Raw genomic sequence first — 23,028 nt, forward strand, 5'->3', positions numbered from 1 at the left:
TAATAATAATAATAATAATAATAATAATTTTTATTTGTATCCCGCCCTCCCCGCCTAGGCAGGCTCAGGGCGGCTAACAACAAGTTCAATAAAATTATACAATATATAATAAGTTTAAAACAGCATTTAAATTATACAATAATTTAAAACAACAATATCTAAAACCAGTTCCGGTTGTCTAAGCCATTCCATAGTTTAATTTAACGGCGGCGGTGATGTTCCTGATGTTATTCTGTGCATTTATAATGGCAGAGATCACTAGATAAATCGTTTGGTGGGTTGAACAGCCATCTTGTCAGCGATCTAAAGGCCTGCTTGAAGAGAATGGTCTTACAGGCCCTGCGGAATTGGTCCAGATTCCGCAGGGCCCGCACCTCCTCTGGGAGCTGATTCCAGAGACACGGGGCTGTAACAGAGACGGCCCGTGCCTGGGTGCTCTGTAATTTTGCCTCCCTTGGCCCAGGGATAGTCAGCATGTTCTTCCCTGCTGACCTCAGTGCTCTTTGGGGCTCATATGGGGAGAGACGGTCCCTCAGGTAGGCAGGTCCCCAGCCATATAGGGCTTTAAAGGTGATAACCAGCACTTTGTAGCGGACCCGGTATGTAACTGGCAGCCAGTACAGTTCACGCAGCCCCGGCTATCTATGCTCCCATTTCGGGAGTCCTAATAGTAGCCTGGCCGCTGCGTTCTGCACTAGTTGCAGCTTCCGGGTTCGACACAAAGGCAGCCCCATGTAGAGGGCATTGCAGTAATCCAATCTTGAGGTGACCATCGCATGGATCACTGTTGCCAGGTCCTGCGCTCCAGGAAAGGGGCCAACTGCCTTGCCCGCTTCAGGTGGAAAAACGCCGACTTGGCAGTGGCCGCTACCTGGGCCTCCATTGATAGTGAAGGCTCCAGTAGGACTCCCAGGCTCTTGACCCGGCCTGCCACTTTCAGCGGCGCACCGTCAAAAACCGGGAGAGGTATTTCCTTCCCCAGAGCACCGCGACCCACGCAAAGGACCTCTGTCTTTGCCGGGTTCAACTTCAACCCACTCAGCCTAAGCCAGGTTGCCACAGCCTGCAGTGCCCGGTCTAAGTTCACTGGGACGCAGTCAGGCCGGCCATCCATTAGCAGATAGAGCTGGGTGTCATCCGCATATTGGTGACAACCCATTCCAAAACTCCGGGCAATCTGGGCAAGGGGGCGCATATAGATGTTAAATAACATCGGAGAGAGAACTGCTCCCTGAGGCACCCCACAATCTAGTGTGCGCCTCCGGGAAAGCTCACCCCCGATTGCCACCCTTTGTCCCCGACCTTTGAGGAAGGAGGAAAGCCATTGTAAGGCCAGCCCCCTAACCCCTATGTTGGCGAGGCGGTGGGTCAGTAGCTGATGGTCGACCGTGTCGAACGCCGCCGACAGGTCTAACATCAGCACTGCCACACCACCTCGATCCAGTTGCCGCTGGAGGTCGTCCGCCAAGGCAACCAGCACTGTCTCCATCCTGTGGCCCGGGCGAAAGCCGGACTGGCAAGGGTCTAGGATGGAAGCGTCATCCAGAAAACCCTGTAGTTTTTTGGTTTCTGACTGTAACATTGGGGTCGATGAGGTGAATCTTCGTGGTATCGTGGGTAGTAGAGTTCATCGCGGTACCGAGGTCGGTATGTATCTTCATGGTACCGAGGTTCACTGTACCTATGTTGATAGACTTCCTCACGGTACCGGGGCTGGTGGGATCCTTCACGGTACCGGGGTCAATGGAGCTCGTGGGATGGTGACCTAGAAGATGTGTAGTATTGCCAGTGCCGACATAGAGACGGCGATCTGGAACGAGATGGGTTATGGTAGTAATAATGATCCCTATGTCGGCTTGGAGACCATTCAGTGTAGCGTTGAGTTAGAGACTCTTGATGAAGCGGAGAGACAGCCGAATCCTTGAAAGTGTGGGGTACCGACACCTCACGGAAGGAGTGGACGCCCAGGAGATTGGCTCGATGAACCCGAAGTCGAGGCAAGGGTTCCAAGGACTCAGAGGCGAGGATGTCCTCCGGTAGGGATTCATAGATGGATGGAGATCTAGATTGAATGCAGATGACCTTGTCAGTTATGACATCAGTGGGAGTAGAGAGTTCCGGAGGAACAGTCAATGCTGTCAATACTGAAACCAAGGTAGGTGCCACCGGATGCAAGGTCGAAGCCATGGTATGGTCGGAGGGTCTCGGGTCTGAGGAGTGACTATCAGTCTTCGTGGATTTCAACGTTATCGACTCCAAGTGATGTTTAGAGGACGATTCCAAGCGGTGTTTTTTCTTGGAGTCGTCAGACTTTTTGGAGTGTTTTCCAGACTTATGCTTACTGGGAGCCAATGCCATGGAAGCTGCTGATTGAACCATGTCCCTTTGCAAAGTTAGGGAAGGTGGCGAAGTCTGAGACCCAGAAGCATGGGACATTACAGGCCGCAACGAGGACTCTAAAAGATGACTCTTGAGTCTAGCTGCACGATTTTTCCTGGCCTATTTCCCAAACTGGCTACGATGAACGCAGGTATCGGTTCTATGGGTCTCTCCCAAACAAAAGAGGCACAAAGACTGTCCATCGGTCGAGGGAATTTTGGTCCCACACCGTGTGCACTTTTTAAAAGTCGTTTTAAGATCTTTTCCTTCCATACGCCCAGGGAGGGGGGGGGAAGGGGTGATAGCGAAGAAGATAAAGTCTTTTTTTATATATAATAATACCAGTCGGAGTGTAGAAGAAGAGAAGGTCATCGAGTATTGAAGAAAGCAGTAACCAAGTTGAGGAGACGCAACGATGTAGGACTAATCCGAACGGCGATTAAGAAGAAACTGGGTGGGTGGAGCACCTTCCCCTCGCTCCAGCCATGCGCAGTGGATGCCTGCTCCCCAGACCGAGAGGGAATGAGCGCCTAGGCTAGCTTTGAATTCTCCGAGGTTGGGTTCTAATCCAGGCGGAAAAACCATGTGTGGGACTGCACAGAGACCACAATGAAGATAACAAAGTTGCACTTACCTATAACTATTTTTCATCGAGTATCTTCTATGTAGGCACACATGGGGACTGCACATGAAGTAGGTTTGTCATCAAATAGGTCTTTACAGCTAAAAGCTTCCAGGGGGTATTGCATACCAGAGCCAGAAGCTTGTTCCCACCCAGGGACCACAAGCTCCTGCTCAGCAGTGCCCCCACCCTTGGTACTTCTAGCACCATTGAAGCCAGAGCATGCAGTGCGGAAGGAGGGAGGGTATGTGTTCCTGCACAGAAGATACTTGATGAACAATAGTTACAGGTAAGCGCAACTTTGTTTTCATCAACCATCTTCTGTGCACTCCCACATGGGGATTCTAGCAAGCTACTCACCAGGTGGTGGGGCATGCTCTCCTCACTTGAACAGCTAATGAAGAACTGCCTTGCACACTTGAGCCTCATGTCTCACCTGCAGACCCAAAGCGTAGTAATGTACAAATCCATCTGCTGATGACCAGGTAGCAGCTCTGCAGATCTCTGTCAAAGGCACACTATCCAGGAAAGCAGCTGAAGAAGCCATTGCCCTAGTGGAATGGGCATACATGTTCAACAGGCATGGTAATCTGGCCCAATCATAGCACTCCCTAATAGCCCTGACAATCCACTGGGACAGGGTCTGGGATGATGTTCTCCTACTGATGCTCTTAGGGTCAGTAAAATAAACAAACAGGACTCTATCTCTGTGAAATCCCAGGGTTCTCTTGAGATAAATAATAATGCCTTCTAACATCTAAATAATGCAATGAGTGCTCATTTTCAGAGCTTGGTGAAGGAAAAAAACATGGGCAGAACAATATCTTGGGATGGGATTAATCATGATTTATCCCAGTTCACAAGGAGTCCTAATCTAGGACAAGTCTCCAGGACAAGAGCACACTGACTCAACAATCAAGCCTTGGAATCCACCACAAGCAACCAATCATCTAGATAAGGAATATATGGCAACCACACATATGGAGATAAGCAATAACCCAGGCTAAACAAATACCCTGAGTATAATAGACAGACTTTAGGCATAAAGGTTCCAATTGATAGGACAGTGTACTAAAAAACTTGCTCCCCACATGAAAAATGTAAGAACTTGCAATGTTGAGGGTAGACTGAAATAAGAAAATAGACATCCTTCAAATCAATAATGATGAACCAACAATTAAATTTTAATAATTGTAAAATTAAAAGAATGGACCCCATACAGAACTTAGAAATGTGAAGAAAAAGTTTAATTTTCTAAGGTCAAAAACGGGTCTAACTTCATATCTTACCTACTAGGAACATACAAGAAACTCTTAGGCCCTGTAATCTCCTCAATGGCACTCTTATCAATGAGGGAGGCCAAAGTCTGGGCAAGACCCAAGAGTGCTTGGTTGGGTCCTTTTAGAGGTAAAGGGTAAAGGAGAATAGATTTAAATTATAATCTGTATAGATTTGGTTACAAAATCTAACTATGGACAAAACCCACTTGTTGGAGGTAATAGCCTCCTAGGCTGTAGCAAATTGAGCTAGCCAGTCCCCGAACAAAAGAGGGGTTGACAACAATCGTAATGGTCTCTACATGGGGCTACCCTTGACCCTGACTCGGAAACTACAGCTAGTGCAGAACACGGCAGCACAGCTGTTAATGGGGCTCCCTCATTGGAAGCACATTCAGTCAGTGCTGAAAGAGCTGCACTGGCTACCTATTGTGTTCCGGGTCCATTTCAAGGTGTTGGTACTAACCTTTAAAGCCCTATATGATCGGGGGCCTGTCTATCTTTGGAACTGCCTTTCTCTGCATGTTCCCCAGAGAGCACTGCATTCAGGGACACAACATCTACTGTCAATCCCTGGACCAAAGGAGGCCAGGCTGTGCTCTACACTGATCAGGGCCTTTTCACTGGCAGCATCTGAAATGTGGAATGCCCTCCCAGAGGCCATAAGGGCCCTGCGGGACCTCTCTCAATTCTGTAGGGCCTGTAAAACTGAGTTATTTCAACAGGCCTTTGGTATCTAAACTGGAAGAGGACTGTCATCCTACACTACTGAGAAATTGCGATCACTATGGGCTCACTGTTAGTAAAGGACGATCCCGCCTAGGTTGTTGCTGAACAGCACCAAAAAATGTTTTTAAGAATGTTTTAATTGTATTTATTGTTTGAAGTCATTGAACTGATTGTTAGCCACCCTGAGTCCACTTGCGGAGAGGGTGGGATAGAAATTTAAGGTAATAAATAAATAAATAATCAGAAGGATAACTTCTGGGATGAAGTCGCTTCACTGGAAGAGGGTGATTGCTGGTTCGAGGAAGGTCGATTGGAACCTTTATGCCTATGGTAACCCTGCTATGGAGTAAATGGCTTATGGTTAGGATACCGAGACCCTATGGGGCCAGAAAAGTGCTAGTTCCTTTGAGATGGATGCCAGGGCTGTCTCATAAAGGACCTCTACTTAAGTCTCACAAAGGTTCTCTACTTAAATTGGGACGTGGACAATTGTGACACTGCTAGGGACTTAGCTGTCTGCTTGTTTTTCTTTATCAGGGAAGGCATCTTGTCCATCTTGGAAGAGTGTGGAACCTTCAAAAGGTAAGTTCTCAACTTTAAGCCTGGTCTCCATAGGCAATGCTAGTGATCTTTAACCAGTACTGGCATCTGTGTACAATGGAGCCCACCACGGCCTGTGCAGCCTAATCTGCAGAATGCTGTCCTACATTAATCTGCTGCTTCCAGAGTTTAATGGCCTCGGTATACAGAACTTTATCAAGGGGATGCATATCTTCAGATAGGAGTTCCAAGAACAGAAGAATCCTCTCCATAACAAGAGCTGATAAACAGCCATAATGGTTTCATAGTTAACTATTTTGAAACCCAGTGCTGCTGAAGAATATAATTTCTGACCCAGGACATCCAGTTTTCTTCCCTTTCTACTGTGAGAGTAGAGGATGGTGGAGGGTGAGTCATCCGGTAGTTAAAACAGTTCCTTTTTGATCCTATAAAAATGTTCTATATCCTTCTTGAGATTGGCTGGAGAGATGCAGTTTTTTGTAACAGCTCCTGCATGAGGTCCTCAAGGCCCTCCAATATTGGGGAAGCAATAATCCTGGGAGACTCTGAATAGAGGCAACTCAGTATCTTATCTTTGGGTTTGTGGTCTAAGGTAATTACTCATATTTTGAGAGACTGGGTCATATGAATCATGTTGGATCCAGTGCACAGCACCCTGGAAGCTTTTAGCTGTAAAGACCTGTCTGATCTCATGTAGAACTGCGAAGATGATGATGATGAATAGCAGTTTCCTACCTCTGGGTCATGCATCCCTACAGAATTTCCACTTTCATCCTGTCTTTTGTAAGGACCTGCTGCTAATCCACACTCATTGAGGACAAGTCATACTACTCTTCATGTGCACACAGAAAGGAACAACATTATGTTAGTGTGAGGTCATTCAGTGTCTAAAAGAGATTTCTCCATAGCTCTGACCCCTGGCTTGTTCCTCACTTCCTTGTGTTTTCTGTGCCTGGCTCTCTTACAGAGCAATCCTAGGTATGCTTAGTAAAAACTATGTCAGTGTGCGGTCAGAAGAAATTCCTCTACAGCTCTCACCCCTCCACAGCTCTGACTTCCCTGTGTTTCCTGTTCCAGGATCTCTTATAAGCACAATTCTATGCACGTCTAGTGGAAACTAAATGCCATTATGTTCAAGGAGATTTCCACCCAGGTGAGTATGTTCAGAATTTCAGTCTTGGTCTGTTGGCTACAGTCCTTGTCTTAATATCAATGAGGTTATAACTGTGCCTCCTCTCTTCCTGTAACATTAATCAGATGTCACACAATTTCCTGTCATGTGTTTGCAGCTTGGTGCTTCCCATGGTACATGGAACCTTGGTCTGGAAAAGCTGAAGAACACATTCCTCTTGAAATGCCAGCAATCTTTATGGATTCAATAGAACTTTAAGCAGAGAATGTTTAGTAGCAGCTGAGACCACAGATAGATAATACAGAATGTTTTGAACATGGAGTTTGGCCTATAATGGTCTCTTAAAAGTAATAACCAGGACTATAAGAGATTAGTGTGCAACCTCAAGAGGAATGTCTGGAGCAGGGCTTTTTTTGTAGAAAAAGCCCAGCAGGAACTCATCTGCATATTAGGCCACACCCCCTGACATCACCATTGTTTCACACAGGGCTTTTTTGTAGAAAAAGCCCAGCACAGGCTCATTTGCATATCAGACCACATTCCCTGACATCAAGCCAACCGGAACTACATTCCTGTACATTTCTGCTCAAAAAAAATCCTGGTCTGAAGCAAGTACCACATGCTGAAATTAAACTTGCAAAACCATGTCAGACATTTAGGACTTTCTTTTGAACAGTGTATTCATTGATTTAGCAATGTATCTGATATTTACTCAATTTGTGTAATTTATTTGCTTAGTAGGCTGCACTAGCCAGTAGGTATTTTAAAACACTGTAAAATGAAATAAAATAATATTGCTTTCTTATTTATTAAGTACTGAGTTTTAAAATACCCCTCTCATCACTCAAATTAGAAAGTCATATAGACTTTATAGACAACCATCTGTAATGAAGTTTCATATTCAATGGTATTAAAGTAGAATCAAAATTTTCAAAGAAGAATGGGATTTGGGAATACTTAATTTGCCATTTGTAGCACAGGATGCAAACAGGCAATGCCAGTGAAGTTAATATATCAAATACCTTCTTTGATGTATTTTGTTAAGTATCTACAGACAACTGATCTCTTGTCTCTGCTGGATATTAATAGGCAACTGGCTTTCCACCTGGCTGCCTGTACTCACTAGTAGAAAGGAAGCTGGGAAGGAATGTTCACACACAATTGAAAAAGTCAGCCTTCCCTCTTCTCCCTCTGAAAGCATTTTCCACTATAGTATCTAAAACTGACAGCACAGCTATCATTGCTGAACAATCAATATTGGAATTCTACTTAAAAACTATATATTTTGGGCAAGAATTGGTGTTAACATGCAATTTCATACGAAACAAACTATAGTTATTGCCTGGTTTTGCAACCTGTTGTTTTGTTTTTTTTAAAAAAAAATCTGTGTTTTTACAGAACATACACATGGCCAAGTTCATGTGCGATCGTAAAAGCTGTACTTAGGCCACTGTCTTCACTAATGGAACAGCTCCGATATGGATCACAGACTGTACCCAGTTCAGCCAGACCTGGGAAATCAAAAGCAGAACAAAAGAAAGAGTTTGCTATTTCAATACAGATAGGCAACATACTGTCAAGAACATGTAACATTATCACCTTAAAGAGTAAGAAAAAGGAGATTAGGCTTACCTAAAGTATCACATTTGTCTTGAGCTCTACAAATATCCTGTCTGAAAGCAAAACAGACTTGATGCTTTTAATTTCCATACAAGTTACCATTTAAGCACACAATTATCAATACACACCATTTAATTATACTATGTTGGGCTCCCCATCTGATTTTTTAAAAAACTGCATTTCAATATATATCCTGCCCAACTCCAAATGTTCAAGGTCGGCTATAATGGTTTTTACTCTTGCTCTTAAAAACTGACTAGAATTTTCAAAGGTCTGTTATTGAAGGTTTAATAATTTTAGATTTGCTTTGATTCATCTACCATATTCATATTCCTGAGCATTATCACGCCCTCTTGAGGCAGAATCTGTCATATCCCTGAAATTCTGAAGCAGGCCTTCAATACTGGCATGATTTTAGTAAACTGCTGTGCATTGCTCTTAACCACTGATTATCTAAAATGCATAACAGAAACAAAGAAGCAATCAAATGGAACTTTCCAACCACTTTTTAAAATATACTCTGGAGTGAAAATTGTGTTATGTCCTAGAGGTAACCAGCAATGCCTCTCATTCACATGACATTTGGCCATACTGGAACCTACGAAGGCAGATGAGAACATCCTCGGTAGCCATCTCGTAACGCTGCTAAGGTAATGAACGGCTAAACAGAACAGATCAGAGGTCTCATACTCTTCCCAGCAAAAACAGCTGGTGTTTTGCTGGCTTAAGTCGTCAGTATGCGCTTTGAGTATTGGGTTACAGGACCAAACATTTACTACAATCTTCTGTGTTTTAATCTATGTCCATGATTCCAAACAGGTCCCAGTGGCGTGTGCTAGAACTTACACATACATACATACCCAGCTGGGTTTTTCTTTTTTCATTTCCACCCCAGCAACTCCCTTTCAAACTGATAAATTGCATTGTTAAAACATTCCACGTCTAGAACACAGCTTGCAGTGGGGAGCCGGTCAGAGTCAAAATGAAAAAAGGGTGTGTGTATGTTGGATTGCTGCCTATATCCACAGCTGTAGTACAAATGCTTGTGTATCCCCATAAAGCCACTTCCGTGCTCTGCCTTAAATCCTTCCCCACAAACCTCTCCTTTTCTTGAAAATATTGTAGTGGGAAACATCTTCCTTATTGCTTACTGCTGTTTAATAAGGAGCTTTCACACATCACAAAAAACAGTTCCAGCTGACCCAACAAAGGAGAAGGGGGAGTGGAGGTTCCATTGGAAAGCCCATGTGGTCTTCAACCTATGAGCACATAGCAAAACAGGAACCAGACAGCAGGGTGGTACCCACTTATTCGGGAAAACTATGATTCCTTGGTGCTTCCCCTCCACATTGGGACTCTTCTGTAAACTTAGCATTACAATGTCATTACACTTTTCTAAAGCCCACTGACCTCAATGGTTCTAGAAGTGTTAACTCTGACTAGAATGTCCATGAATTTGATATCTAACATGGCAAACACATTGCTAATTTAAAGAAGCAAAAACTTCCACCCATGGCATACCTTGTCACCAGTACAGCAGTGTCATGTTTGGCTGGGTGGTGCTCATTTGGATGGTTCTGAGTTTGCTGCCACTGGCAAAAGTTTTTTAACGTTGTCTGGGCATTGTAAGATATTGAAGGTCCATCCTGGTTAAAACATGCATATAAAAAGAATCAGAACTTTCTGTCCTTCCCATCTTTCTCCTCCCAATTGTGCAATGCTTGGTTACAGATACAACAAAATAATTGTACTCAGTACATTATGTCAAGTGAAGAGAAAGGAAACACCCCCTTTCCCCAGTAAATTACCTGTTCATTATGTATGACGACTAATTTCACAATAACAATATTAATTAAATTTCCAATGCTTGGGTCTTTGTATATCGAAGCTACCTGCACGAAAGGTAAATTATGGGAAGTTAATGTTTATAGTACACAAGAAAGTAAACAATCATAATCACATTTTTTTTTTCATTCAAGCATAAAAGATTTCAGCCTGCAGCAGATAAGAATTTTGTTCCTTAAAAATCAGTTTCTATGAAGATGGCCCAAAGGGCCCATGTGCAGTCCTACCAGTGACTGTAACATAACTTCAAGGGACAAAATGAGCTGTGGATGTATTTGAATTATGGAAGAATTAATGGGTTATATAGTAGATAACAAAGAACTGGAACCATTTATTGTTTTGCTGCTTTCAGTAACAGACATAAACAGAGTAAAAGAAAGCCAGTAGGCCAGAGTCAACACAATGACAGTGCTTCTCCACACCCATATCATAAAGAGAAGCTGGCAGGTAACCCACCATAGGAGATCTTCTTCCAACTGAAGTGGCTCTTCCAGTTTAGAGGAAGAGTCACGTACACTGGAGGGCTCCTGAACCTAAAGGAAGGCTTCAAGCTTTGCTTAGGAGAATGGTAGTTAGGATACATTCCACTGTGGCAAAAATATGGGGACCTCACTCTTTGATAGCTACTCAGAGCTGCTGGTTTGGAACTACACTATGCATCTCTATTCCTTTCCATATAGCACAGGATTCTACTTCACTGAGGGGGTGGTAATTGTGTTGGAGAAAAGTTTTAAGGATATCATGGACCGCCAAAAAGACAAATAAGTGGGTTCGAGATCAAATCAAGCCTGAATTCTCCCTAGAAGTTAAAATGACTAAACTGAGTCTATTATAATTTTGGTCACATCATGAGGAGAGAAGATTCACTGGAAAAAAACAATGCTAGGAAATGTTGAAGGTAGCATGAAAAGAAGAAGACCCAACATAAGATGGATTGATTCAGTAAAGGAAGCCATGGCTCTCAGATTGCAAGCCCTGAGCAAGACTGTTGATGAAAGGACGTTTTGGAGATCATTAACTCATAGGGTCCCTATAAGTTGGAAGCAACTTGACAGGACATTACACATATGCAGCTGTATTCACTGCACTTCATAACCAGAGACTGAATCTAAGGTTGAATTGATTTAAAGCAAGGAAAGGAATGCCTTTATAAGCAGCCACAGAGTTTGGAAGAAAAAAAGCCCAAAAATTATAGAAATGTTCAAAGGTCTCTGTTAATAAACAAAGACCTTTGAACATTGCTTTATATTTTGAGCTTTTTCTTAGTATACCATTAAAGTGCAATATGACATAATGTTTATTTCTATAACCATAAGAAGGGGGAAGCAGACACTGTGGGTGCAACTGGATGAGACACAGATCTCCGGATGTTTCTAATTTTCTTTAAAAGAAGCGACAAGGGGCAATGAATTTGATCAGGACCACAGCGCTAGGGGATCGAGTGTCTGACTTTTTCCAATCTGTGTTGCTACTGTGATCTAAGTCACCAGTTGCTATTTGCTCCTCAAGTTGCTATTTGCTCCTCTTTGCGGGGTGTGTGTGTGTGTGTGTGTGCAAGGAATACAAGTACCAATGTATTTTTTCCAGTGGGGCAAACAGCAATGGAGGAAAAGAATTTGGAGTTCCAAAATGACATGAGGAATTCTCCCCTTCCCCAGAGGTACAGCCATTCAAGGCCCTCACCATTTTAAAATAAACTTGAAAGTGTCAGAAGATCTCCCACACCTTGTGCAGGTAAGTTTTCAGCTGCACAGATTGGAACTACATTTTTCTTTTTTATTTGCAAATCCACAATTTAGTATTTGGTCTTTTGAAATATGTAGTTAATACTTAATGAGTATAATACACTTAGGGTTGCCAAGTCCCTCACATCGGAAATGCTCCAGGCTTCGTGGTAAAACTCTATGGTACCATAGAGTTTTTAGCATGAGTCCTAGAGCATCCCTGGAGTGATGACATTACTTCCGGGTGACATCGCACAAGGGGCGGTGCACACTGCTGAGGCTTTTTGGGGACAGGGATCCCCTTGGCGGCCTGCTCCCTGCCGGTCGGTTGGGGCTCTCTCGGGCAGGGAATCTCCCGCCCCCAGCAGGAGCTTGGTAGCTCAAATACTCTGGAATCTCCCTATGTAATAATGAAAGCATTTTCAGAAAAACTGAACATATTGCATTTAAAGTTAGTGAGATCCTTCCCCTCATCAATCCCGATTTTAATACTCACTATTGACATCAACGTCAAAATATAGTGCTGTAGATTTGATCCATGGTAAGCAACCATTCGGCTATCTGCCACCACCATAACCTCCACAAATCGAGGGTAGGAGAGGAATCGCTTGGTTCTTCGGTGACCATTTTTTCCCCTTGTGTTACCTGTCTTGTTATTGCTGAATGCAGGAAACTGCTGTGAGGCTATGCTATGGTTCAACACTTCTGTATCAGATAATATTCTAGCTGGGGGCCACTGTCTTGTCCTGCTTTTCCTCTTGAACTTTCTGTGATTTTTCACATGCCCTATAGAAGCAAAAAAAGAGAGACAATCATCTGTAAAAAGCACTTTAATAATGCAGTGTTTCCTACTAAAGTCCAACTTCTACTATGGACATGGAGCCCCTAGCCAAGGCAGCTTTCCCATTCACTTAATTGGTGCAATGAATTCCAAATGCAAGCCTTTGCAGGCCAACAAACTCTGTATGCACTTGGATTTTTTGCAAAGAATTGATGGGTTGTACCATTAACTTCATGAACCATGTAAATATTGCAACTAGAGGATGTGCCATGATTTCCCCTCTCCTCAAGAACAGGAAAACCAAAGAAAAGTCTTTGAGCACATTGCCTTTTACTTCTTTTAAAAAAACAACTTTCTAGCCCTTGTGATTGAAAAACATGCAATGACTACTAGGATTTCAGAGGGAAAAAACAACAGAACAAGTGTGAAATGACAAATGATTAGCAAATTATGAAAATCAGACAAAAATGAAGAACAGATTATTCCGTTTAGTTATATAATATGCAAAGTGAGAGAAATTTCAGAAATATGTAATTCATACAAGTCACAAAATTCAGCTTCTCCTGATATATTTCTGAGTTAACTTGGTGTACAATTTTGCCTCCCTCTCAACTTTAAGCACATAGATCTTCCTCTATCCGGCAATAGGACCAAGATATGTGTAAATTCTCTGGATTACAAAAAGCTATTAGATGAGTTAGAAAGGTACCATGTCATCTTTCATGGCTCAATAAACCAAAATCTTAAAAGGCTGTTGCTGAGCCCTGTATTCACTAGACCAGCATTTACTGGTGATCCCCTAACCAAAAGAAGTCCATGTAGCCTCAACCAGTGCGAGGGTGTTTTTGGCCCTTACCCCAGCCTGGTGGAATGACCTCCCGTTAGAGATCAGGGCCCTGTGGAAGGACAGGTTTCTTACCTGTAACTGGTGATCTTCGAGTGGTCATCTGTGCATTCACACATATGGGTAATCCGCAGGATCGGCCCTAACCCCAGAGAATTCAAAGCAATCTTGAGCGTTAGTTTGGCGCGCCTCCCACTCGTCCTGGGGAGGAGGCATCGTCTGCGCATGCCTGGACGAGGGGGAGGCGCCTAGCCACTCAGTTTCTTCCCGCCGCCGAAAGGTGGAGAATTTAAGATGAGTGTCCAGCAGCGGGGAAGGCTGGGTGGGTTTGTGTGATTGCACAGATGACCACTCGAAGATCACCAGTTACAGGTAAGAAATCTGTCCATCTTCTTCGTGGTCTCTGTGCATTCACACATATGGGTGATTAGCGAGCTATTCCCTCAGGAGGAGGGTGCTGGATCTGCAAAAATAGGTAAGTTAGGAAAAAACAATAGCAATAGTGGTACTCACGATCAGTCAGTCAAAGATGGATCGCAGAACGGCCTGTCCGAAGGACGAGTCACGCCGGGCATGAACATCAAGGGCATAGTGCGAGGCAAAGGTAGACTAAGAGGACCAGACCGCAGCGGCACAGATGTCCTCTATTGGGATGTCTTTCAGGAATGCTGACGACGTAGCTACGGCTCTGGTAGAGTGAGCTCGTATGTGCTGTGGGACTGGCTGTTTTGCCAGTTGGTAACATAACTCGATGGCGGCGACGAGCCATTTCAAAAGTCTTTGGGTAGATATTTTACTACCCATGTTATGAGTTGCGTATGTGACAAAGAGTCTCGGATCCTTCCGGAATTGTCGAGTCCTGTCTATATAGAAGGCAAGGGCTCTACGAGCGTCCAAGTTATGTAAGGCCCGCTGACCTGCCTCCGCAGGGTGCTGGAAAAAGGCCGGTAGGGTTGAAGGTTTCCCTAGGTGGAAGGGGGAGACGACTTTGGGTAGGAAGGTAGGGTCGGGGCGGAGGACCACTCTGTCGCTATGAAAGATAGTGTACGGTGGGTCTGCCCTGAATGCGCAGATATCGCTGGCTCTTTTGCCTCTAGTGAGTGCTGTTAGCAACGCCGTCTTCCAGGACAGCAGATGAAGGGGGATGGAAGCCATAGGTTCGAAGGGTGGCTTCATAAGTTGGCTTAAAACAAGAGAGAGGCTCCAAGTTGGTAAAACTTGTCGGATTGGGGGATGCAGGCGAATAATGCCCTTGAGGAAGGCCTTGGTAGCGTGGTGAGAAAAAACTGTCACACCTTCAATGCGAGGGTGGAAAGCAGAAATAGCTGCAAGATGGACCTTCAGGGAGGAGTAGGAAAGTCCCGTCTTGGAAAGCGCTAGGGTGTAGGACAGAACCTGGGAGATACTAGTGCGGCTAGGGTCAAGTTATGCTGTGAGGCGTAGTGCGAGAAGCGCTTCCACTTGAGTGAATAGGATTTTCTGGTGGATGGCTTCCTGGAGTTCACTAGGACCTGACGGACTTCGGGAGGGAATTCTAAAAACTGATCTTCCAGGCCGTCAGTTTCAGTGATGCTGGGTTGTGATGCAAGACCTTGCCGTGTTGTTGTGACAGGAGGTCCTGTGCTCGTGGAAGTTGAAGGAATGTGTTGTTGGACAGGAGCAGCAGGGTGGTAAACCAAGGTTGACGTGGCCACCAGGGAGTTATTAGGATGCAGTTGGTGCGGTCCACTTGTATTTTTTGTAGGACTCTGGTGATGAGTGGAATTGGAGGGAAGAGGTAGTGGAGAGTTCCCTTCCATGACTGGAGGAAGGCGTCCCCCTGGGAGAGTTGGGACGGAGGTCCTCTCATGTAGAAGTGGGTGCATTGGGCATTCGATGGGGATGCAAACACATCTATCTTCGGGGTACCGAAGACCTTGAAGATTTGTCGTATGTATTGTCTGTTGATGGCCCACTCGTGATCGTTGGTCGAGTGACGGCTCAGGGCATCTGCCTGCACATTCTCGATTCCTGGTAGATGGACGGCTGTGAGAAAAATGCCTTGACTGATACTCCAATGCCAAAGTGCTAGGGCCCTCTTGCAGAGTCTGGTGGAAGCGGTGCCCCCTTGTCTGTTGATGTAGAAGACGGTGGCGATGTTGTCGGAGGTGACCTGGACATGGCAGTTCTGTAAAGATGGGAGGAAGGATCTCAGAGCTTTGTGAACTGCAAGAAGTTCTAGGCAGTTGATATGGAGGGAGCTTTCGTAGTCCATCCATTGGCCTTGCACTGTGAGGGCTCCCAAGTGGGCTCCCCATCCCCACTTGGAAGCATCTGTGGTGACGATCACGGAGGGGGGTGCCTGTTTGAATGGCATTCCCATACGGAGATGACGTTCCATCGTCCACCATCTCAAGGATGGGATGATGTGTGATGGGAGGGACAGCGGCGTGGACTGGTGCTGTCTGTGCGGGTGGAAGGTCCTGATGAACCACATTTGTAGAGGTCGCATGTGTAGCTTTGCAAAGCAAAGGACTGCAGTGGTAGCTGCCATTAGACCTAGCATTCTCTGGTAGGTGAGTGCTGGTTGGGAGTGGTGAGCAATGATTGTGCTGGCTAGAGACTGGATGGTGAGTACTCTGTCCTGTGGCAGAGAAGCTGTTTGGGAGATCGTAGAGATGTCTGCTCCTATGAATTGAATTGTCTGAGTGGGAGTTAGTTTGGACTTTGATATGTTGACTTGGAGGCCGAGTGTGGCCAGAAGGGAAAGGGTAGTGGAGACGTCCAGTCGAAGTTGTTCTCTTGAGTGGGCGACGATCAGCCAGTCATCTATGTACGGATAGATTGATATCTTTTGTTGACGCAGTGCTGCGGCCACCACCGCCATACATTTGGTGAAAACTCTTGGCGCCGTTGAGAGGCCGAATGGGAGGGAGCGGAATTGGAAATGTTGATTCCCAGTGGCGAATCTGAGGAATCTTCTGTGATGGTGATTGATGGTAATAAGGAAGTAGGCATCCTGTAGATCTATGGATGCCATCCAGGCTTGTTCTGGGATGAGTGGCAAGACTGACTGAAGGGTAATCATGCGGAATTTTTTGTATGTGATATGCAGATTGAGTTTGCGGAGATCGAGGATGGGGCGGAGTCCTCCGTCTCTTTTCGGCACCAAAAAGTAGCGGGAGTAGAATCCAGTTCGTTGATATTGTGGCAGCACCCGTTCTATCACGTCCTTGTCCAGCAAGGTTGCGATCTCTGTTTGTAGGGGTGCGGATGGCGGTGTGGTGAGAAATCTGTGATGTTTTGGGGTAGACGTGAATTCTATCATGTAGCCCCTTTGTATGATAGCCAGGACCCATGAGTCTGATGTTATGGACTCCCAGGCGGGGTAAAAGGGCTGCAGTCGTGTGTGTAGATGGAGGTTTGGCTGAAGGCGGGCATCTGGACGTCTGGGGGCATGGTGGTCAAAGAGGTTTGGTAGTGGTGGAGGCCTTTTTGATGTTTGCGGGCGTGCCCTCTGCTGAAAGGGCTGTTTGGACTGGGGGGGGTTGTGTCTCTATGCCTCCAGTTGTCTTGGAGACCTGGAGTTCTTGTAGTAGCTTGGTCTCCAGTTCCTTTGCCTGCTGAGTTGGGGTTGGTGTTGGGTGACCCCTAATCTCTTTGCTCTCTTCCTGCTGTCGTCTACAGACATGAGAATATCGTCCGTGGTGGCGTTAAACAGGCCGAGGCCGTCGAAGGGTAAGTCCTCAATTTTGTACTTGATGTCAGGTTGGAGGGATGAGGATCTGAGCCATGCGTGCCTGCGCAGGGCTATAGCCGAGGCGAGGGTCCTGGAAGAGCACTGAGCAGCGTGGCGCGCTGTATTGATCTATTGCTTGCTTATCCTGGGCAGTTCTTGCAAGGCGTTAGCAGCTGGTTTTTGTGTTGCCTCAGGTAAGGAAGGGACAAGGGCATTGAGGTAGTTTGTTAGGTTATATGCATAGACCGAGAAATATGCCATGTAATTGTGTATTTTGGTCGTGGCCATAGTAAGGGAGTATATTTTCCTGCCAATGGTATCGAGCTTCTTGCCCTCCCTCTCTGGGGGCACTGGGTGTCTGGTTTGCTTCGACTTCGATGAGGAATGCACAATCATCGAATTCGGCGCTGGGTGGTTAAATAGGAACTTCGATTCGGGTGCATGGACTTTGTAGAGGGCTTCCACCCTTTTGGAGGTTGGAGGCACGGACGCCAGTTTATCCCACGCCTCCTTGAGAGTTTCAAGATGGACGGGAAGCATGGGAAAGGAAGAACTTGAAGGAAGGTCCGCATTTACCAGGTCATACACGACGTCGGAGACCCTGGGGGCGTCGGTATTGAGTTTGATGTTCAGCGAGTTTGCCATATTCAAGAGAAGGTCCAGGTAGGATTTAGGACCTTCTGATGGAGATAGCTTAGCCGGCTTGGCTATATCAGAGGCCGGTGAGTGTAAGTTTGTGGTAGAAGAGTGAGCGGAGTTAGAGTGTTCCGCTTCGGAGTCGTCATCGGTTTCATGTAGGGGTTCGGCCAGAGGTTCCAAGAGCGGAGGGTGTTTGGCGGAGGTGGCAGATGTAGATCTGGTCGGTGAGGTCGGCTTCGGCTCGACGGTGTGAGTGGGGTCTTCACGGTACCGAGAGTGTTCGCGGTACTGAGAGTGTTCGTCGTAGTCAGAATGGCGTCTGTGTAGGGGCGAATCTCGGTACCGAGTCCGATCAGTTTTGTAGCTACGGTCCCAGTAATAAGGGGACTCGTGGCGGCTGTGGTAAGGACGGTCCCTCGGGTCTGGATGCCGGTAGGCGTCGAAGGAAGGGGATCTGCGATGTCTCCGTCGATCCCGAGGGGACGGTGATCTGGACCTCGAGGGGGAGTAGTAATGGTACCTTTCTCTCCGACGGCTGTGAGATCGTTGGCGACTGCGAGATTGTGGTGTGTGGAGATGCGGTGGTACCTCCCGCGGTGTCGAGGGTTCTCTGATTAGAGAGTGAGCTGCCAGTGGTTGAAGGGGAATTTCCCGGAAGGCCCGAGCGTTGATGAGGCGTTGGCTTCTGGTGGAGCTGGGTGAGTCGACATCGAGTATCTGCTCAGGTGGAGAGTTGGGAATTGGGGGATTTAGATGAAATACGCACGATCTCCAGCGGTGTGATGGCTGGCGTCGACGTCGAGTTCGAAGCTGGTGTCCTCGGAACCGAGGTGCTGGAACTCGTGATCGGGTTCGAGGTCGCAGGTTTTGCCGGTGGGTCGGATGACTTATGTCCCGTCTTGGGCTTCTTAGGGGGCTTGTTGCTGGTTGACTCTTCATGAGTGGGATCGGATCGGCGGCGCTTTTTAGTGTCAGCGGACTTTTTGGTGTGTTTTCCGGACTTAAGCTTGCAGGGAACCTGAGCCACGGAAGCTGCCAGCTGCGCCACTCCCGAGAGAGGTAGGGAAGATGGCGAAGGTTGTTGTGCCACGTGGGGCATGGTTGGTCGCAGAGAGGACTCCATAAGATGGCTTCTAAGTCTCGCGGCGCGGTTTTTACGGGCCTGTTTGCCAAATTGGCTGCAATGCACGCAGGTATCTGTGCAATGTGCCTCGCCTAGGCAGAAAAGGCACAGGGAATGTCCGTCCGAAGAGGGAATTTTCGAAGAGCAGCGAATGCAGCGTTTAAATGTTATTTTGTCTCTTCCTTCCATCCGCCCGGGGGGGGGGAGGGAAAAAGTTCGAAGATAGTAAGAAAAGCCTTTTTTTTTTAAATACGATACCAGAAGGTGAAGGAGAAGGATGAGAAGACGAAGAAAGGACGTTGGAGGTAGATTGCAGTGAAGAAATCGGGAGACTCAACGAGGTAGGTGTGATCCGGTCGGCGGTAAAGAAGAAACTGAGTGGCTAGGCGCCTCCCCCTCGTCCAGGCATGCGCAGACGATGCCTCCTCCCCAGGACGAGTAGGAGGCGCGCCAAACTAACGCTCAAGATTGCTTTGAATTCTCCGGGGTTAGGGCCGATCCTGCGGATTACCCATATGTGTGAATGCACAGAGACCACGAAGAAGATCCTTTTAGAGTTGTGCAGGGCCTGTAATACAGAGCTATTCCATCAGGCTTTCAGGTGAGACAGCAGTAATCAAGCTACAATTTGGCCCCTCCTGTCTTTCAACCATCATGTCTTTCAACCATTATCACTGTTATCAACTATTAGATTGATTATAACAAATTAATATCAGGACACCAAGGAAATAGTGTTTGGCCACTGTCTTCTTAGAGTTACTGATCTTATAGTTTTTAAACTGTTTTATATCCTATAACCAGTGTTGTAGCCCGTTCTGAGCCCATTAATGGGAAGAGAGCGGTAAAAGTCAAATAAATAAATAAATCCTCCCCCTGCATTTACCTCTGGTGAGGGACCAGGCTGCCACCAAGGGAGCAAGAAAGAGGAGAGCCATGATGGAATGGTGGGCAATGGCCAGCTTGCTGCGGCAGGAGGTGCATCAATGGCAACAGGGCACTCCACAGCTGAGATGCCCTCAGGGAGGGAAAGCCAGGGTTTCCCAAGCCCGTCTGGAGATCAGGGGAGCTGAAAGCCATCAGTGGCAGTCAGGAGGAGGTGAGTGGATATGACAACATCTCCTGACAAGCCTGCAAGGCAGCAAGGCTGGGTGTCAGGCTAGCAGCCCCATCTCACACTAACTACACAAACACCAAGGTTAGGGAATGGGAGTGGAGCCAGAGAGATGGTGCCCCATTGGGCATTGTGGAGGCCAATCATCCAAGTCTCATCCCAGTGAGGGAGGACTGGCGAGTCTGGTCAGGCCAGGGAGAGACCCAGAAGCACTGGGAGAGTGACTGGACTGCAGGTAAGGGAGAGGGAACAGGGTAAAGTGAACCCCCCTCCCCTGGGTTACCTGAGGCCAAAGACAAGCTTGTTGCCCTTTTGTAATTTGTTACCTGCCCCCAAGTCTGAGGATAAAACCAGATGACACATTCATGTACAGATTTCTCAAACAGTCCCCAAAACTCATTAGGGTTTGTAGAATCTTTCGGGCTCAAGTGCCGTGTTCTACTGGAGAAAGTTTTCCTTCCAGACGTTTCGTTCTCAGCTGCGGAGAACATCCTCAGTGGCGTTGCAGCCGGAGCAGGCGCTCTGACCTTCTTGGCTGCTGTGCATTGAGTGGGATAGTCCCCAAAACTGCCACACAAAGATTCTGCATGTCCAAGATAGCAAATAGCTATAGAAGTGGAGGGTCTTCGTAGGTTAGGAAAATGGCAAGGGGAGAAGAGTTAAACTATCTCTCTCAGTCCTAAACCAACACAAGGCTCCCATGTAGTTATTTATGAAGGGAAAGAAAAACACTGTAGATGTGATTCAGTCTACAGATTTTATAGTATTTGACCCTGAAGCACAGGCAACCATCCTAATTGTGTAGCACAGTGGCTAGGAGACATCTTCATTTCAAACCTAGTCTCCACCAAAACTCGTGGGGGGAGCTCGATCAAGCCAGATCAATCCCTACCTGTGACATAGCGGATAACAATCTGCTGTTACAAGAATTGCAACAAAATAAATGTTAAGTATCTGAACACTTAAAATTGCTACCTAAATGCCAAAACCTATTATTATGAAGAGCTATGTATGTTTCAGATTCGTAACCGGCTAGTCCCACTTTACAAAGATCTGTGGCTATTCTCCAGCTCTTCTCTCATCTGATATAGCACATTACTTCCATTTACCATATCTGTCACAATGACCATCTACCAGCTTCAAAAAGTGCTATTTAAATTAGGAAATGGAGCTCCTAGAACAGGGATCTACAGTCCATGCACATAGAAAATGAAATTTTTAAGGTGTGCTGGAGACAAAGATCTTTATGGAACTAAACCCCATCTTAGAAGTGCTGTTCAGAAAGAGAAACCATAGGGGTGAACCGTTTCCAGTTCAAACCATGTGCAGATTTATATCCGTTAATAAAAATGCATGCTTACTGAGCGTTTTGCCAGTGACTGTTAGATCAGAAGGCTTTGTACCCGATTAATGAAATGTTAATGGACTGGTTAGCTTCTTGTGTAAAAGTTGAGTTGTAAATAAGAGGGAGAATTTCTGAGGAAGATCAACTATGCAACAGGCTTACATCTAGATCAACTTACAACTCACCGCTTCGTGGTTTTTTGGCTAAGATCATGCATAGTGACTTACGACACACTCATTACAGAAGCTGTTCAACATCACAAGGATTGGACTTTCCTAAATTTTGTGATGCAGGATCACATTATTAGTTGTGATATTTTTCTATGTAATGTATCGGGACCATTTTTGTATTTTTATTAACTATAAAATACAGTAGCCATAAATCACAGTGATTGCTTGCTATTAGTTTTTCACACTGTGATGCTGGTTTGTTTTTCAGATTTATATCAGTGCATTAAAATCATCACACAGTGTGCTCCTGCGCATATCTATTATTAATTGTGAGACCTCATGTGTGCCACTTTCTAATAAAGGACTCACAACGATCAGTGCTTTGGCAGCAGAGGCTCTATGGCTCATTAGTAAACACACCAATTATCAATGTTAAACTGTATATTTAATGATACGCAAATGAGCTTTCTTATGTTGGTTCTTTTTGAACTCTTGATTGGAATTTAGAAATAGTTTGACTGTATAGTCATAAAAGTTTGCAGACTCCTATCCTAGAATGTTTGCTCAGCAGTAGGATAATCAATTAAAAAGTTCTAGTGCTATAATATGTCATGGATGGCTACTGTTTATGTTTCTAGTCACATATGCTTTTAATGTATATACTTTCAACATATCTCATCTATGACATACCTATACTTTATTAGACAAATCTATTATTCGTTACACTACACGCACTCAAAGTACACTGCATTTAACACACACTAAGTTTACAAGCTCCATCTATCCAGACACACAAAAAATTCCAACTTAGCTTAGAACTTTACCATATCAGCAAAATCCATTACAATATAGTCTGATCCAGACAGTGACAACAGCACAGTTGCATTTAAAATATATTTTTTTCTTGTGACTTTTATTCCTCAGTGCTATGGAAACCTTAAAGGTCATATTATTGCACAGCTGCTGTTGAGTAAAGGAAGTATCACTTCTGGTATTTAACATGACAAACACAATGGAGTGCTTAAAATATTCTGCATGCCTATAAAAATTTTGGCTGGCAAGTAAGGGAAAAATCTGCAGAAAACAAAGCATCATATCATGAAATTCTAGATGCACAGGTCTTTTTCCCTACCAAGTTGTAAAACACTGTGGAAATGTAATTTTAAACTGTGTAAAGAGAATAAAGATAAGGGGGAGGATCTTTCCCCAGTGCCACTACTGCCCCAATCCACACTGCAACCTCATCTCTGGCCATGGTAGCTTTTTAGGGCAATATTACATGCCTGGAATTCCAGTCACAGAAATTCAGCTTCATCTACTGTTTGTCTTAAGAAACAGGCAAAGGTGGTGTAATATCTAATAAAGTGATGTAACATCCAACAATGTCAATAGCTATAGCTCCTCTGCT

General features: G+C 45.4%; 1 protein-coding gene across 3 annotated transcripts in view; it reads right to left on the reverse strand.

The window, feature by feature from the left end:
* ADAMTS9 (ADAM metallopeptidase with thrombospondin type 1 motif 9) overlaps positions 1–23,028 on the reverse strand; it is a 256,847-nt gene that overhangs the window by 194,199 nt on the left and 39,620 nt on the right. For all 3 annotated transcript variants that reach the window (XR_009555428.1, XM_060239461.1, XM_060239460.1), the window contains exons 4-8: positions 12,386–12,675; positions 10,129–10,212; positions 9,842–9,966; positions 8,333–8,373; positions 8,106–8,211 (exon numbers count right to left, since the gene is read on the reverse strand). Coding sequence is in view for 2 of the 3 variants with exons in the window: in XM_060239461.1 (XP_060095444.1) it covers positions 8,106–8,211; positions 8,333–8,373; positions 9,842–9,966; positions 10,129–10,212; positions 12,386–12,675 (646 nt within the window). In the remaining variant the exon portion in view is untranslated. The remainder of the gene's footprint in view (positions 1–8,105; positions 8,212–8,332; positions 8,374–9,841; positions 9,967–10,128; positions 10,213–12,385; positions 12,676–23,028) is intronic.

This window comes from Heteronotia binoei, chromosome 5 (genome assembly GCF_032191835.1).
Source record: "Heteronotia binoei isolate CCM8104 ecotype False Entrance Well chromosome 5, APGP_CSIRO_Hbin_v1, whole genome shotgun sequence".
In the NCBI taxonomy this organism is placed as follows: Eukaryota; Metazoa; Chordata; class Lepidosauria; order Squamata; family Gekkonidae; genus Heteronotia; species Heteronotia binoei.